The sequence below is a fragment of the Nansenia antarctica genome (assembly GCF_963989245.1).
Source record: "Nansenia antarctica genome assembly, chromosome: 18".
NCBI classification, from domain to species: Eukaryota; Metazoa; Chordata; class Actinopteri; order Argentiniformes; family Microstomatidae; genus Nansenia; species Nansenia antarctica.
In genome coordinates, this window is record NC_137691.1 from 20,798,467 (window position 1) to 20,817,673 (window position 19,207).

General features: G+C 44.6%; 1 protein-coding gene across 1 annotated transcript in view; it reads right to left on the reverse strand.

Moving 5' to 3' along the window:
- The window catches only part of erc2 (ELKS/RAB6-interacting/CAST family member 2), a gene marked incomplete at its 5' end in the record, with an annotated part of 41,048 nt that overhangs the window by 63 nt on the left and 21,778 nt on the right, over positions 1–19,207 (reverse strand). Inside the window, 6 exons of the mRNA XM_080548049.1 lie at positions 519–1,082; positions 8,695–8,842; positions 9,013–9,173; positions 9,288–9,417; positions 12,110–12,232; positions 13,989–14,191. Coding sequence (XP_080404175.1) covers positions 519–1,082; positions 8,695–8,842; positions 9,013–9,173; positions 9,288–9,417; positions 12,110–12,232; positions 13,989–14,191 — 1,329 coding nt within the window. The remainder of the gene's footprint in view (positions 1–518; positions 1,083–8,694; positions 8,843–9,012; positions 9,174–9,287; positions 9,418–12,109; positions 12,233–13,988; positions 14,192–19,207) is intronic.

A 19,207-nucleotide genomic window follows, 5' to 3' on the forward strand; every position in this document is an offset into this window, starting at 1 on the left:
TTGGTGCCAATGTTATAGGCCAGCAGAAAAGATCAGCATGGAGTGAAGGGAGTAGAAGGGGTTATTTGAGTTAGTGAAGGTCAAAAGACATTATCTGACAGAATTTCATAGGTAGAGTGACACAAGGCAGTGAGTGACAGAGAAAAGCAAAGATTCAGAATAGCATTAAACTTAAATAGGAAATCAATGTTAGTCAAGATTATTTTAACCTGGTACCATATACAGTATAGCTTGAAAGTGTTCAGCTTGAATTTAGAAATGATTGAAAGCGAGCTAAGAATAGACATCAGGCCTGTTTTGATGTCACCAGGCAGAGCTGTGGTAGCGTTATAGTCAATCTAAACATAGATTCAGACTACAAAACAACACTAGACCACATAGCAGAGAGGAAAAATAAACTGAAAGGCCTCCTGCTTTAAGTCTTCTGTCAAAGGTTGAAAGTGCTTCCTTCAATAATGTCAATGCAATTAATGGAACAAAAGAGTGATGATAACCAGAGTAAGAGAGGGAGGTCTGACCTGGTCTTGGGAGGGGCGGTGGCCGGCATGGGGAGGTCCTCGGGCAGGCCCTCCACGGTGGTGGGGTGGTGGGTGGCGTGGGTGCTGAGAGTGTTGGGGGGCATGTGGAGGGTGGTGGGGGTGTTGAGGGTGGGGGTGCTGTGGGTGTGGAGCTTGCTGAGGGGGGGCATGAGGGTGCTGCTGTGGGGGTGGCCCGTGAGGGTGCTGGGGGTGAGGGTGTTGTGGGTGGGGGTGCTGGGGCTGTTGGTGCTGGGGCTGTTGGGGCCGTGGCGGGTGTTGGTGCTGGGGAGGGGGTTGAGGGTGCTGGGGATGCTGTGGGTGAGGGGGGTGGGGGTACTGAGGTTGAGGCTGCTGTGAGTGAGGGTGTTGTGGGGGAGGCTGTGGGTGTGGGGCATGGGGGTAAGGGGGTTGCTGGGGATGGGGAGGGTGAGGATACTGGGGTTGGGGTTGTGGTTGGGCGTGAGGGGGCTGGGGTTGGGGGTGGGGGTGGGGTTGATGGGGCTGATGAGGATGATAGTGATCATCTTCATAGTTGTCAGAGATCAACTTCATTCTGCTCTGTGTCTGTGGAAGAAAAGAGAACATGGTGGGTGTGAAAATTCAACAGATTATTCATTACTCAACACAGTACTGGAAGAGAGAAGAGTGAGTTAGCAGCTTGAATGTCTTCCTGAGTTGTGTTCCATACTCCTGGGGGGTCATTTATCAAACTTCGAACTGGCATAAAAATCAGGGCTGCCAAGTTTCACCAAAAGTTTGGAGTGAGATTTTTTGGCGGTGGCGGCGGCCCCTCTCTCCCACCCAATTATTTGTGCTATTTTCCTGCGATTTTACATATTGTTCATAATAAACCAGCACAAGAAATGAAAATAATTGGAACATTTAGATAAAACAAGACAAATTCAGACAATATATCATATTTATGAAATCTTAATGAACAAATACAGTAGCCTCCAGAGTTTAAAAGAAAATTGGGCCCCATCAACGGGACTCCCCTTGGTCAGCAGCAGAAAGACCCTTGGTCATCATCTCACATTTCTTTTGAGGAACCCCCAATTGTTGTATTTGTATTGTAAATTGTAATTAATAATAATAATTATTATTATTATTACTATTATTAATGTACCTGGTTATGTAACAGTACGTAGAGAAACAAAAAACAGTTACCAAAACTGTAAAGTTGCAAACTAGGCCTATCATCTCACCCAAATTAAGTGAGTAGGCCTATTAAGAAACTGTATGCCATAGTGTCTCTGAGACAAATAACAGAAGATTAATGGAGGGGGAAAGACATGAGGGTGTGAGGACGGAGGATGATGAGCAAAGTCCCATCGTGGATTTTATCTGGAATTTCACTGCCAATCTCTCCTCCATCACCCCGAAAAAGAGATGACTAGAAGACGTAAGCTTGAGAAAATAAACCAGTAACCAACTTGCGTTTTGAAAGTACCAGTAGGCTACCAGATACGATGTTGTATGCACATACTGGCTACGTTCTTACATGCAGCTCGCGTGAACACAGATTCTTCCATCAGCGCCTCCCGCTTCGATTGCAGACTCAAGTTAACGCACGTGCAGAAAGATGCACGTTTCCAGTCAGATGGATTCTTTTTTTTTTAACCCCAAATATATAGAATTTTAACCCAAATCAACATAACAGGGGGTCATTTCCTTAGGACATTTTCTCTTATCTTTTTGACTCTAGGACCCAAAATAATGAATGTGATGTTCAAAATTAATGAAGTGTCCCTTTAACCAAACCCTTCACCCTAACCTCAGGAGTGGAAGTCCCAGAGAGGCAGGGGGCTTTTTTGTGAGGCCCACTGCCAAGGTGTGTGTGTGTGTGTGTGTGTGTGTGTGTGTGTGTGTGTGTGAGAGATAAACAGCCAAGGCAGGATACGTACAGGCGAGGCCAACTGACGGTAGAACTAGCATACTTAACCACAACATTCACACCTCCCACCCTAACCTAAGTATAACCACCATGTCACAGTTGGTGACAGTTGGACCACTTCTCTTAAAAATACATACATCGCGTGTATGTGAGTCGAAGGAATTGCAGCTCACAGAGAAGTGGTCCAACTGTCACCAACTGTGACATGGTTGTTATACTTAGGTTAGGGTGGGAGGTGTGAATGTTGTGGTTAAGTATGCTAGTTCTACCGTCAGTTGGCCTCGCCTGTACGTATCCTGCCTTGGCTGTTTATCTCTCACACACACACACACACACACACACACACACACACACACACACACACACACACCTTGGCAGTGGGCCTCACAAAAAAAGCCCCCTGCCTCTCTGGGACTTCCACTCCTGAGGTTAGGGTGAAGGGTTTGGTTAAAACATCTTGTGATATTAATAAACAACTTGCGGTGGTTTGAAAGTACCAGTCGGCTACCAGGGTTACCCTACCAGCAGCTCTGCATCAAAAGGTTGCGTATGTAGACAAGCAAGAACGTTTACACACACAAAGAGTCTGATGTATAACACAGTGTGTACGCTGCACGTCCCACGCCTTTATAACACAGTGTGTACGCTGCACGTCCCACGCCTTTATAACACAGTGTGTACGCTGCACGTCCCACGCCTTTATAACACAGTGTGTACGCTGCACGTCCCACGCCTTTATAACACAGTGTGTACGCTGCACGTCCCACGCCTTTATAACACAGTGTGTACGCTGCACGTCCCACGCCTTTATAACACAGTGTGTACGCACGTCCCACGCCTTTATAACACAGTGTGTACGCTGCACGTCCCACGCCTTTATAACACAGTGTGTACGCACGTCCCACGCCTTTATAACACAGTGTGTACGCACGTCCCACGCCTTTATAACACAGTGTGTACGCACGTCCCACGCCTTTATAACACAGTGTGTACGCACGTCCCACGCCTTTATAACACAGTGTGTACGCACGTCCCACGCCTTTATAACACAGCGTGTACGCACGTCCCACGCCTTTATAACACAGTGTGTACGCACGTCCCACGCCTTTATAACACAGTGTGTACGCACGTCCCACGCCTTTATAACACAGTGTGTACGCACGTCCCACGCCTTTATAACACAGTGTGTACGCTGCACGTCCCATGCCTTTATAACACAGTGTGTACGCTGCACGTCCCATGCCTTTATAACACAGTGTGTACGCACGTCCCACGCCTTTATAACACAGTGTGTACGCACGTCCCACGCTTTTATAACACAGTGTGTACGGTGCACGTCCCACGCCTTTATAACACAGTGTGTACGCACGTCCCACGCCTTTATAACACAGTGTGTACGCTGCACGTCCCACGCCTTTATAACACAGTGTGTACGCTGCACGTCCCTGCCTTTATAACACAGTGTGTACGCTGCACGTCCCTGCCTTTATAACACAGTGTGTACGCTGCACGTCCCTGCCTTTATAACACAGTGTGTACGCTGCACGTCCCACGCCTTTATAACACAGTGTGTACGCTGCACGTCCCTGCCTTTATAACACAGTGTGTACGCTGCACGTCCCACGCCTTTATAACACAGTGTGTACGCTGCACGTCCCACGCCTTTATAACACAGTGTGTACGCTGCACGTCCCTGCCTTTATAACACAGTGTGTACGCACGTCCCACGCCTTTATAACACAGTGTGTACGCTGCACGTCCCACGCCTTTATAACACAGTGTGTACGCTGCACGTCCCTGCCTTTATAACACAGTGTGTACGCACGTCCCACGCCTTTATAACACAGTGTGTACGCTGCACGTCCCACGCCTTTATAACACAGTGTGTACGCTGCACGTCCCACGCCTTTATAACACAGTGTGTACGCACGTCCCACGCCTTTATAACACAGTGTGTACGCACGTCCCACGCCTTTTCTCTTATAACACAGTGTGTGTACGCTGCACGTCCCACGCCTTTATAACACAGTGTGTACGCACGTCCCACGCCTTTATAACACAGTGTGTACGCTGCACGTCCCACGCCTTTATAACACAGTGTGTACGCTGCACGTCCCACGCCTTTATAACACAGTGTGTACGCTGCACGTCCCACGCCTTTATAACACAGTGTGTACGCACGTCCCACGCCTTTATAACACAGTGTGTACGCTGCACGTCCCACGCCTTTATAACACAGTGTGTACGCACGTCCCACGCCTTTATAACACAGTGTGTACGCTGCACGTCCCACGCCTTTATAACACAGTGTGTACGCACGTCCCACGCCTTTATAACACAGTGTGTACGCTGCACGTCCCACGCCTTTATAACACAGTGTGTACGCTGCACGTCCCACGCCTTTATAACACAGTGTGTACGCACGTCCCACGCCTTTATAACACAGTGTGTACGCACGTCCCACGCCTTTATAACACAGTGTGTACGCTGCACGTCCCACGCCTTTATAACACAGTGTGTACGCTGCACGTCCCACGCCTTTATAACACAGTGTGTACGCTGCACGTCCCACGCCTTTATAACACAGTGTGTACGCACGTCCCACGCCTTTATAACACAGTGTGTACGCACGTCCCACGCCTTTATAACACAGTGTGTACGCACGTCCCACGCCTTTATAACACAGTGTGTACGCACGTCCCACGCCTTTATAACACAGTGTGTACGCACGTCCCACGCCTTTATAACACAGTGTGTACGCACGTCCCACGCCTTTATAACACAGTGTGTACGCACGTCCCACGACTTTATAACACAGTGTGTACGCACGTCCCACGCCTTTATAACACAGTGTGTACGCACGTCCCACGCCTTTATAACACAGTGTGTACGCACGTCCCACGCCTTTATAACACAGTGTGTACGCACGTCCCACGCCTTTATAACACAGTGTGTACGCACGTCCCACGCCTTTATAACACAGTGTGTACGCACGTCCCACGCCTTTATAACACAGTGTGTACGCACGTCCCACGCCTTTATAACACAGTGTGTACGCATGTCCCACGCCTTTATAACACAGTGTGTACGCACATCCCACGCCTTTATAATACAGTGTGTACGCACGTCCCACGCCTTTGTAACACAGTGTGTACGCACGTCCCACGCCTTTATAACACAGTGTGTACGCACGTCCCACGCCTTTATAACACAGTGTGTACGCACGTCCCACGCCTTTATAACACAGTGTGTACGCACGTCCCACGCCTTTATAACACAGTGTGTACGCACGTCCCACGCCTTTATAACACAGTGTGTACGCACGTCCCACGCCTTTATAACACAGTGTGTACGCACGTCCCACGCCTTTATAACACAGTGTGTACGCACGTCCCACGCCTTTATAACACAGTGTGTACGCACGTCCCACGCCTTTATAACACAGTGTGTACGCACGTCCCACGCCTTTATAACACAGTGTGTACGCACGTCCCACACCTTTATAACACAGTGTGTACGCACGTCCCACGCCTTTATAACACAGTGTGTACGCACGTCCCACGCCTTTATAACACAGTGTGTACGCACGTCCCACGCCTTTATAACACAGTGTGTACGCACGTCCCACGCCTTTATAACACAGTGTGTACGCACGTCCCACGCCTTTATAACACAGTGTGTACGCACGTCCCACGCCTTTATAACACAGTGTGTACGCACGTCCCACGCCTTTATAACACAGTGTGTACGCACGTCCCACGCCTTTATAACACAGTGTGTACGCACGTCCCACGCCTTTATAACACAGTGTGTACGCACGTCCCACGCCTTTATAACACAGTGTGTACGCACGTCCCACGCCTTTATAACACAGTGTGTACGCACGTCCCACGCCTTTATAACACAGTGTGTACGCACGTCCCACGCCTTTATAACACAGTGTGTACGCACGTCCCACGCCTTTATAACACAGTGTGTACGCACGTCCCACGCCTTTATAACACAGTGTGTACGCACGTCCCACGCCTTTATAACACAGTGTGTACGCACGTCCCACGCCTTTATAACACAGTGTGTACGCACGTCCCACGCCTTTATAACAGTGTGTACGCACGTCCCACGCCTTTATAACACAGTGTGTACGCACGTCCCACGCCTTTATAACACAGTGTGTACGCACGTCCCACGCCTTTATAACACAGTGTGTACGCACGTCCCACGCCTTTATAACACAGTGTGTACGCACGTCCCACGCCTTTATAACACAGTGTGTACGCACGTCCCACGCCTTTATAACACAGTGTGTACGCACGTCCCACGCCTTTATAACACAGTGTGTACGCACGTCCCACGCCTTTATAACACAGTGTGTACGCACGTCCCACGCCTTTATAACACAGTGTGTACGCACGTCCCACGCCTTTATAACACAGTGTGTACGCACGTCCCACGCCTTTATAACACAGTGTGTACGCACGTCCCACACCTTTATAACACAGTGTGTACGCACGTCCCACGCCTTTATAACACAGTGTGTACGCACGTCCCACGCCTTTATAACACAGTGTGTACGCACGCCTTTTCCCTTAGAAATCACATTGTATGCACATGAGCGAGCGTCTTGTCCCACCCTTTTAACACCCATAGTTGCCTATAAATGGTCAGTGAAACGCCTAATTAATATTAATCCATACTGACTGCATGACGACAAATCCCGACAGAAAATACATTTACACCTGTGAAATTCTGTGCAACAGTTCTGTGCAGTGAACACATGATAAACTCGTATCTCGAAAACGGCATCAGTTTAAATTTAATTGTTCTTATTATTTATGAGAATCAATTTCATAACATGGAGGTATTGTTAATAATAATAATAATACTAATTACAGGTCGAATAAATATTATTCCAGATTAAACTGTACAACATATTTGAGGGGTTGTTTTAAAAAACATATCTCCGTTTGTATCTATTATCCTTAATCATGTTTTTATTGTGTGCACTCCAGGGAACTCTTCATTAGATTAGATTCAACTTTATTGTCATTGACAGAGTACAAGTAGACAACGAGACAACGAAACGCAGTTTGACATCTAATAACCAAATCTAATCAAATCAAAATGAATATAAAGTCAGTATACGTGCAGTGAATATGAATGTAAAAAGTCAATATGTGTGTATGAATATCAATATGATATGTACAGTAAAGATATATGTACAGAGTGATATGTACAGTTAAGATATGTGGAGTGTGCGCATATATTTTTGGTGTGCACTCCAAGGAACTCTTCAATACGTGAGAGGTAATATTCTGATTTATTTTACACTATGGTATTCATTTCAAAGCGTGTCTCTCGAGTCACAGTTGCTAATTTCTCGAGTTTATGTGTGTACGCATGGGTCGAAGTGTGCGTGGTGGGCACATGTTCCTGCCACATAGTTTTTTTTATAAATCCCCAAATCGGCGTCTATAAATGACCCGCCTGACCTTTTGAAGTTCTCCAAACCGTACTGGTGCTGTTAGCCTACCTCTCCTCTACCCCTGCAGGAGTAGTGTGTGTTTGTGTGTGTGTGTGTGTGTGTGTGTGTGTGTGTGTGTGTGTGTGTGTGTGTGTGTGTGTGTGTGTGAATGTGTGTGTGTGTGTGTGTTGCTATATCAAACCAAAGTGCTCACTACATTGTAAATCTTACTGTTCAGAAACATTGTTGTTGACTGGCCTAAAAAAAAACTCTTTCAACCTGAGCTCTGCATCATAAACAGGAACATCTCTTAATGGGTACATTTTACCTCTGTTTATCTCTGCAAACTAGATGTGATACTCTTTGAGAAGATAAACAACAACAAATGAAACAGTTTAGCAGTGGGACAAGTCCAGTTGCCCTCATAAGCTTTGCTCAGTGGTACAGATTTGATACCTTTGTTCAGTATTTAGTTTGTGTAACTAGATTTACATTTAGAGGACTGCAGACTCACTACATATGTTCCACTGTACACTGAAGACCAATCTCTTCAGGCTACATATTGACTGTCCCTCCTAAAGACCTCTTGATCCCCACTACCCACTTGTATAGTTTCTCTACAGTAAATAATATTTTTAAAATGTATTAAATTCCTTCTTCTAGCATGGTGACTGACAATGGCCCTTGGTCCTAGCATCGATTTGTTTTTCTTAGGATGACTGATGTATAGATTGATTCACTTACTTAGACAAATCTACTTGTTGTATATCGCTTTGGATAAAGGCATCTGCTAAATGTTCCAAATGTAAATGTAAAGTGACCTGCTGCTTGAGCTGGTGCATCAGTCTGTCCTTCTCCCTCTTCAGAGCCAGCACCTCCTCCTGGGTCTTCTTCTTGTTGGAGGCCGACAGTTCAAGCAGAGCGATGTTAGCATCCTTCTCACTGATGGCTGCCAGCAAAGCCTGTTGTCTGGGAGACAGGACGACATTTAGCCCAGTCAAGAAAAACAACCCAGCTGAAGAAGCTATGAGGTTATCTCATTACGGCTATTCAAGTGAAAGTCCACAACCGGTACCGCACAGTATCTGGGAGTTGTGTTGTTTATGTATCAACAATAGAGGGACGTCATGACGACTTACTTCATCTCCAGGATCTCCTCCAGCTGTTTCCTCCGCTCCTGTCTCATGTTGGTCAGGTGCCCGTCCCTCTCCTGCAGAGACTGCTGGGTAGAGGAGAGGCGCTGTTTGGTTGCGTCCAGCTCCTGCCTGGTCCTCTCCAGAGTGTTCATCATCTCCTCCAACTGACACACAGAGAGAAGAGTTACACTGTCTAGAGCTGTCTTTCTCTATGTCGGGTACATACACACACACACACACACACACACACACACACACACACACACACACACACACACCTTTATATGCTGGCCACTGTCCATAGAGTTGTCCTTGCGAGGGTCCTGCAGGATTTGACCACTGCCTTTCTTGTCCCCCTGAGGGCCCAGTTTGAGGTTTGGACCTTTTTTAGGCTGGTCCTTGGCTTGCCTGTAAAACCACAGAGGAGTTCAATCCTCTACAATCATGACTGCCGTCTTTCTGCCACTCACACAACTACCAAATGATCCTGATCTGGTTGGGGAAACCACTTTTGAGAGATTACTGATACAACAGCAACTTTTTTACTCAGTAAAGACAACACACACACTAGACAACTGTATGAGACATGTAAAACAAGGTACATATGAGACACCAACATACATGTGTTAGGCTTATTAGAAACATACACAGACACACATGACACACAACACGTTATATTAGACATACTGTAAATGACGATTAGATTGGAAACATTCAGGAGACATACAGTGTACAGATGTGATAAGATATCTCTGAAAAGACTCACACGTTTAGGCACCAGAGTAAGAATGGGGGGAGGGGGGGGGGGTTGCACCTGTCAGGTAACGGGTGGAGGTGTGTGTGTGTGTGTGTGTGGGGGGGGGGGGGTCAAGCCAAAAGGGCCGTTACTTACCTGGGAGCTAGGCTGCAGGCGGAGGAGAGGGAGCGGAAGAGGAAGAGGAGGAGGAGGAAGAGGAGGAGGGATGGCAGGACAAGAGGAAGCAGCAGCAGATACAGGAGACGAGACAAGAAGGAGGAAAGAGTAAAACCATAGAAACATTAGAACCTCAACAGAAAGGTTGGACAACAAAGGACCCAGTGTATTCAGTGACAGATAACGGGGGGGGGGGGGACCAAAGCCACCTGTGACAAGTCACTGCAGGATGCAGCAGTCTGACTCAGCTAATGCAGGATGCACTTTCTCCTCCCAAATGATGGAACCATGTGGATTAGCTGCAGTGTGCGAGCATGCAGTCAGACATTGAGACACCAGCAGGGGACGGGGACAGGGGGGGGAACGAGCGAGGAGAAGCCATGGGGAGACGTCCAGAGAGAAGCCATGGGGAGACGTCCAGAGAGCTAGCTAGACAGCAACGTGGTCCCGGTGGGCAACAAGGGAGCAAGGCAGCAAGGGAACCAATCAGGATCCAAGGGGACATGAGACAGAGGGAACCAACTTGACACACCTCAGGAACAAACTCTGTGGATTCAGTCCAGACCCTACAGTACCTACTAAAGCACCTCACTCACTGAGCACGTGTGGACCTGGAGCACAGCAGCTCTAGTCATGCAGGCCACTAGGCTGAGCGCTGCCCTTTACATCTGGCACAGCAAGCTGGGCGGGGCAGGGCGGGCGGGGGGGGGGGGGCTGCAGGGAAGAGGAAGAACAAGGAAGGGAGGCACTGGAGAGGAGAGAGGAGGAGTCCCTGGTAGTCCCCGAGTAGGTGGGTGGAGGTGTTAGAGGAGGGGGTGGGGGTTTGATGAGCTGAGGGGGGTGAGGGTGAGGGTGAGGCGAGCAGATGGGTGGCTGGAATGAGAAGGGGAAGCGTGCTCATGGCAGGAGAAGGACTCAGCTCTAAGGACAGGACATAAGCTACAACAAACAGCCAACACAGAAAAGACACAGAAGATTGTGTGTGTGTGTGTGTGTGTGTGTGTGTGTGTGTGGTGTGCAACAACAACAGTACAGCATGTGAGCAGTAGGTCTATGTGCAAGTGAATGTATGGGATGAGTGTGTTATGTGTGAGGTGCATTATGTGTGTTTGCTACAGAGCCTATGGTGGTGTAATCTGTTGAGAGAGGACAGCAAAACAGGAGTAAAATCACACCAAGTATCTCTTGAGTTAATGCAAAAACCCCACTGGCAATCCTGGGCTAATTGTTGTGCCCCCCCCCCCCCCCCCCCCACCGCCAAGACATAAAAAATACTGTTGGGACAGAACAATTAATGCTTTCTGAAGATTACTTGTAGTTTTTTAATATCTAAAATTGGCTTTATGTAAAATATTGTAGACCAGGTATTTTAAAATGTATAAAATGACACTTCCAGCTACAGGTATATACAGCTACAGGTATGACCTTCAATAATATTGGTTAATCAAGGAGCCTTGGTGTGCTTTACTGTATATCTAACTCCATTGCATCATGGAGGACGTGAACAGGGCAGACTACCACACTGGATGGAACATCTAGGAGAAAACAAAAGGAATACATATCACATACTGATGTCCTACCAGACATATATTAGAAATATACTGTGACTTCCTCTTGCTACTTTTATATGTAGGCTTGCAATCAAATGCATGTAAGATATGTTTTTGAACATATGAACAGGCTACTATATATCATTTGTGATACATAGAAGATTATTTTGTCATATAACACATTCCTTGTTTTCAATTTTCCATTGTCACATTACTTACTGAATCATAAAACTGTGACACAGGTGGCGAAGCAGACACATGCAAAGATGCTAACACAAGCACACATGCAACATAGATGCACCCAGACTTGTGTGCGCGCGCACACGCGTACACACACACACACACACACACACGTATTTACAAAAAAGAAACAAGAAAGTTCACAGATCCAGTGATCTTTATATAATCTGGATGGGAAAATGGCTTGCAAAACAAGTTAACGATGAGAGATATAATATTATAAGATATAATTAGATATAAAGACTATATATTATAAGATATAATTAGATATAAAGACTTGTGGATCCTCAGAAAGCAGGCAAACCCAGGCACACAGATGAGACCAGATGCAGTTGCAAGACGCAGTCGCAGACTTAAACCACACAGCCGAGCTGAAGTGCCAGGGCAGAGCACTCACTTTCCCAGGAAATCCCACACCATGCCCCCTATCTGCTGGGGAGCAGCGGACACAGGGGGGGACGGGTCAGGGGGGGCTCTGCCACCGGGACGAGGGACGGGGCGAGGGGCAGGGAGAGGGGGACTGAGGGCAGGGCCATGAGAGGGAGAGGTGAACGAAAAAGGTTGAAAAAGTGGTAAGGAAATGAAAAGAGATGAAATAAAAGAAAGAAAGTGTCAGGAGAGATGAGGGGTACATGGCCAGGGCAGTAGGAAAGAAGATATGAAAGAGGGGAGAGAAAAGAAAACAGGAACAGATGGGCATGAAAAGGTCAATAAAAAGGGGACAGGACAGACAGAAGTGGGTAAAGATGGTAAAGAAGGTAAAGATGGTAAAGGAGGTAAAGATGGTAAAGATGGTAAAGATGGTAAAGATGGTAAAGATGGTAAAGATGGTAAAGATGGTAAAGATGGTAAAGATGGTAAAGATGGTAAAGGAGGTAAAGATGGTAAAGATGGTAAAGGAGGTAAAGATGGTAAAGATGGTAAAGATGGTAAAGATGGTAAAGAAGGACAGAAACACTCAGTTAATCAAATGCCACTGACAGTCACAGCAGGACACTCATGACCCTAGTGGTAATGTGTCAATGCTGGGGGGTGCTCACGTGTGGAGTTCATGCAGCTTGGCCCATCTCTGTATGGCCAGACTACAGTATCTACCTTTCCACTTGGGTTTACTGCTAATGACAGAAAAAATATCAAATTCAGAAATATCTGATACTTTTTAGACTTGTGGGCAGGCACACTATTCCTATCTTATTGCATTGCTCCAGTAGGCTAACACATGTAGTATTATATCTCTCTATTAACTCCAAGTACAACAGAATCAGTATTTGGAGTCCAACAGCAAAGACCAATGTGCACTGTCACAGTATTTTTGGTTCAGACATCCTTACAGGTGCCACCAGACCAGGGGGCATACCACACAAGGGCATGGATGGCACCAGAGCACCACAGCACACTCACAGACTCACATGACATCACACGATACATAAACAACAACAAGAGAATGAGAGACAACATGTACATGAATCATACAAGAGCACACAGAAGCTTCACGTTGCAGAGAAACAGACACAAATACAGAAATCAATCAACTAGGTGGGATACAGGGACCTTTGGAGACGACACTGCCCATCCAGTGCCATTTCACACACAGCCGATGACCTTTGCTGCGCATGGGTGAGAAGCTGAACTTCTCTCAGAGCTCCAACTACAGACCACAGTCAGAGATCTTTATCAAGACGCCCCATTAGTGGGCTTGAGAAACATTTTCTCAAGAAGAAGAATGTGTTTGTGCTGGAAACCCAGTAATGTATTTGCAATTGATTGAATTGGAGCCAAAAGGCTGAGACAGCTGAAAAACATATTTGGCTTATACTGTAGGCCATTGATGCAACTTGAAATGTGACAGCAGCTGGTGAAACTGTGAACAAGTCGCCAACCGACGGACTGTTCAGACTCCATTGCATTGTTTTGGCTTGACAGCGAGGGTGTCATTGATTTTCAACAGCACTGAAATCTATTTACATTTTTCAGAATAAAAGTCAGAACATTTTGATTGGTTGGCGTCTTGTTCTCAGTTTCACCAGCTGCTGTCACAAATGACCATTTGAGCATGCTCATCTATAACAACTTGAGGAATGTTCGCAACATTTTCATACATTTCTAATCATTTAAAACGCCACTTGATTATAGTGAACATGGCTTCTAAATACTTCAATGAAGGTGAACTGTCTCAACTGTATACACTTCATCTGCCAAAGCACTTACAGTACAGTTTACAAAAGAAAATTAGAAGAAAATTCTAAAGAAATTAGAAAAGATGGCCAGTTAGTTACCTTTCTAGCTCAGCAATCTTTTTGTCCTTGTCGTTCTTCTCTGTCTCCACCTCTCGCAGGATGTCCAGGAGTCTCTCCACTTCTGTCTGGGCCTTCCCAGACTCCTCCTTGTAGTAGGACACTTCTTTCTCAAGCAGCTTGACTCGGTCCAGATACTCTGGGTTACCCCTTGAGCCTGGAACCTGCTCCACCTCATGGGCCTTCTGCATGACAACGTTCGACACACACAGACACACAGACACACAGACACAGACACAGACACAGACACAGACACACACACACACACACACACACGCACACACACACAAACACCAAGGAGAGATGGAAAATAACATAAAAGCTTCACAAAAAGTAAGTGTCTATGACCTCCTCTCCTCTCTCTCTGTGTCAATAAGTATTGTGGATAGGCTCATTAGACTGAACAGAATTGTTGTTCAGCTCTATTAAAGATCCCTTTGAGACTACCAGAGAGGTTTAGACCTCTGTGTGTGTATGTGTGTGTGAGAGAGATTTCCCCCCTACTCTTTATTTACTCACTCTGTGAGTATCTCACAGGCTGACATTACAGTCAGATTCAGTCTCATCTCATATCCCATTGGAAAATAGCTACATGAACAGTAACTATTATATTACCTCATTATCAGAACAAAGTCTAACCTCTAAAATACACTGCAAGCGTCAATCTCAGCAGCGTGTGTGCGTTTCATTTCGGCGCCCATGTTAACAGGTTAGAGCAGCCATACAGGCGCAGGTCTCAAGCATGTCTCACGCTGGCTGCCGCGCCACGCCATATAGAGATTAGGAATCTCACCTATTTTTTCCTTGTGACGCGTGTGTTTCAGGCAAAACTCAATGTACAAAGATAGGGCTGGCAGTAGCAGCTCCGCAGTTAGAGCCACAGAAGACACGCAGCCAGTGTGGAAGCCGCAACAGTGAGAGCCACAGCAGTTCCGCCATGCACACACGCTGCTGAGGTTGACGCTTGTGGTGTATTTAAGGGTTAGTCACTGTGGATTGCTCTTTGATTATATAACAACAGCCAGAAGCAATTTTTTAAAAATATTTGTAAAACCCTTATCAAATATACATAACAAATACCAGTTACACCCCAAAGACCACACACAACAATGTCAACACACAGCAGAACAGACCGCACAAGTGTATGACTTACAGAGCAAACAAGACCATTTACACAAATATACACCACACAGACCATCACTAGTAGTATCTTACCTAGACAGTATCAACCACTTACAAACATGCACAGTGAAGTGCAGCAAACTGTGACAATAAATTAAAACATGCAATAAGGAGGACCACATCATGCAAACCCAACACCGCTATAAGGTCTTTGCAATGCCTTCCCCATTATGGAGAACTTAGATACAGTAGAGTCAGACGATTCAAATCAGATCAGTCCATAGCTGACAGTAAGTGACATTATTTCAAGCATGAGGAGTACAGTGAGTATTTTGGGGGGTATCTAATGATTTCATTGGGAGTAGTATTAGAATATATTTTTCATATACTGACCCTTTTGCAAGAGACCTGGACTGATATGGCAGTTATCAGTATTACCGGTATCTCTACTTTCAAATGTAGGTGCTTTATATAAACAATATGATATCACGGTTCCATTCATCAATGACTTTTATCTACAGTATGACTTCATCAAGACCTTGAAAACCTTTGATTCATCAATGATTTCATCAAGGCTTTGAATCACTCAAAACGAGTAAAAAAACACACAAATGCATAATGGCTGCCGTGGCATCACCCAAGTGTGTCTACACATTGGTCGTGATGGTGTGAATTCTCTACAATGTGAGTGCTTTGGGTGTCTAGAAAGGTGGTATATAAATGCACTTAATTATTATCATAAAACACAGTATACTGTAAACCATACAGTATACGGTAATACACTTTTTTCACACAGAATTCAAAGGCCAAGCCATGAAAGACCATTAACCCAAACACCTACAGACCATTAACACAAACACCTACAGACCATTAACACAAACACCTACAGACCACTGTGGGATCACACGGACCGGAGGTGCTATGATGTTATGATGTTACTATGTTACTATGATGTTATGATGTTATGATGTTACTATGATGTTATGATGTTACTATGATGTTATGATGTTATGATGTTATGATGTTACTATGATGTTATGATGTTATGATGTTATGATGTTATGATGTTACTATGATGTTACTATGATGTTATGATGTTACTATGATGTTATGATGTTATGATGTTACTATGATGTTTTGATGTTACTATGATGTTATGATGTTACTATGATGTTATGATGTTATGATGTTACTATGATGTTATGATGTTACTATGATGTTTTGATGTTACTATGATGTTATGATGTTATGATGTTATGATGTTACTATGATGTTATGATGTTACTATGATGTTATGATGTTACTATGATGTTACTATGTTACTATGATGTTATGATGTTATGATGTTATGATGATGTTATGATGTTATGATGTTACTATGATGTTATGATGTTATGATGTTACTATGATGTTACTATGATGTTATGATGTTACTATGATGTTACTATGATGTTACTATGATGTTACTAGAATCAAACTCAAACGTTGTTTTCTAAAGTACTTTAATCCTGTTCTATGGATAGTATAAAACTCTAATACAGTGCAACGGTCAACATGCATATAGGTGACAGAGACAGATAGGTGACCTCTGGTGTGGCCGTGGTGTTAGAATCACCCACTAGCTATTTCTAGAGTGGTGTCCTCATGCTTTCAATATGTGCCACCGAGTGCTCCGTAGAAGGACTTACAGGGTTGTTCATCTGACTGAACAGCTGCTCTGCTTGCTACATTGCAAAGGGAGGTGAGGGGGAAGACGGGGGAGATGAGGGGGGGAGGGAAGACCCGGGAGAGTAGCGTTAGCATTTAGCATTAGCCAGAGGAGAGTGGAACAGAAGGACGGGGGTAGAACAGACATGTTACATGTTCAACGCAGTGGCACTACAGTATCAGTACAGAGCACACATGTGACACTGTACATGTTCAAAGGGACACAGCAAGGACCACTGCAGAGGAACAGAGGGAGGATACAGTATGTATACAGTATGTATACAGTATATATACAGTATGTATACAGTATGGATCATGGGATAGAGGGACATTAATGCACATCTCTGTTCCCCTCAGTGGTACAACTAGGGTACAAGAGATAAAGTCACATGTACAAAAGGTCCAATAGTGCCCAGTTATACCGTTGATCACATTATTTTACATACATATTTTCACAATCTAACAACACAAGAGTTTGAATAGACAAAACGTATTGATTTCATTGGTTAACTTTTGTTTTGTCAAGCAAGGATTTTTAATGAGGGATTGAACATTTTCACAATGTTGCTGTGGTATTAATGTGTCTATATCTGTGGTATTAATGTGTCTATATGTGGTATAAATGTGTCTATATGTGGTATTAATGTGTCTATATGTGGTATAAATGTGTCTATATGTGGTATTAATGTGTCTATATCTTCCATTAGCAGCAGCATTGTGAAAAGGGTGTGCTAGCAGGGACTGGGGATATCAGATTCATGCTTATTAGTAGAGAATGCTTGAGAGTTATCCACTGAGACAGATGGCATATGTACACACATCCCAGCTCAGCAGCAAGCAGGGAGAGTAACACACTCAACCAATGTTGAACAAAAAATGTCAAGTGAATAATTCCTCCAGAATCTTATTACATTTACTTTGAAGTAAAGTGGTTTAATGTGACTATCCCTGTAATATGGGTTTGATTATTGGTAAATCAAAAGTCTTCAACAGCCACAGTGGTATATACCCTCTACGTATATACAGTAAGACACAGTAAGCAGACTATTGATGTGTCGGTCGCGAACAAGCCGGCTCCTTTAAGAAATGTAAATAGCGGAAAAAGAAATGCATCACAACGAACAATTTTTTTTTTTTTAACCGAGCAGAATTTTATTTTGCTTTATATTATATCACACAAATTTAATTGAAATATACACTATATGGACAAAAGTATTGGGACACCCGAACGTCACACCCATATGTGCTTGTTGAACTTCTCATTCCAAAACCATGGGCATTAATATGGAGTTGGTCCCACCTTTGCTGCTATAACAGCTTCCACTCTTCTGGGAAGACTTTCTACTCGATTTTGGAATGGTTGCGGGGATTTGCTCCCATTCAGCCACAAGAGCATTAATGAGGTCGGGCACTGATGTTGGGTGAGAAGGACTGGCTCGCAGTCGGCGTTCCAATTCATTCCAAAGGTGTTGCCACGGCAAACCATGTCATTAAGGACCTCACATTGTGTATGGTGCCATTATCATGCTGAACCTGGAAAGGGCCTGCCCCAAACTGTTGCCACAAAGTTGGAAGGATAGAATTGATGCTGTAGCATTAAGACTTCACTGGAACTAAGGGGCCTTAGCCCAAACCATGAAAACAGCCCCAGACAATAATTGTGTCAACATACTTTTGTCCATATAGTGTATGTGTCTGTGTAGAGTTGTGTAATTATTTATTAACCACACTATTTCATTAGTAGGCCTAGTGTGTTACATATCCCACTTTTCAACCATCAATATGACCGAATAAGAAAATAAAACATTTCAATGAATTGCAGATGAAGAATATTGCATATTTATTTCTTGCAACAAATGAGAAAGTAACTTTTCTAACACATTTTTATAAATAATTATAATTATAATATGTGTAATAGTGTTTGATGTTTTTACATTATTTAAGGTTTTTATACCAAACATAATGTTAAATGATGGTAATCAGGAAATTATAAGGTAGTATAAGGTTAGTATAATTACATTTAATAATTTAAGTGACATGTGCACACATACCAATCATAGGTCAAAACATTGCTACATTTGGGAGCCGAAAGAGCTGGCACTTACTGCTGAGCTGAGTCAGTGGACTTGGCTCGCTAAAAAGAGCCGGAACTCTCCCCACTTAGACTGCTGCAGCAGGGTTGATAACAGCGCTCTGTCTAGGGGTGGGCTGGGGTGAGAAGCCAAAGATAAGCCTTGCTCACCCTGAGGACGACCATCAACCGTCAACAACCATTTTTCCATGAGAAAGACGAGACTAATTGATATTAGAAAATAAAAACTGCCTAAATCTCTTAATATTATCGTTGACATGTAATTTTGTCATTGGTCATC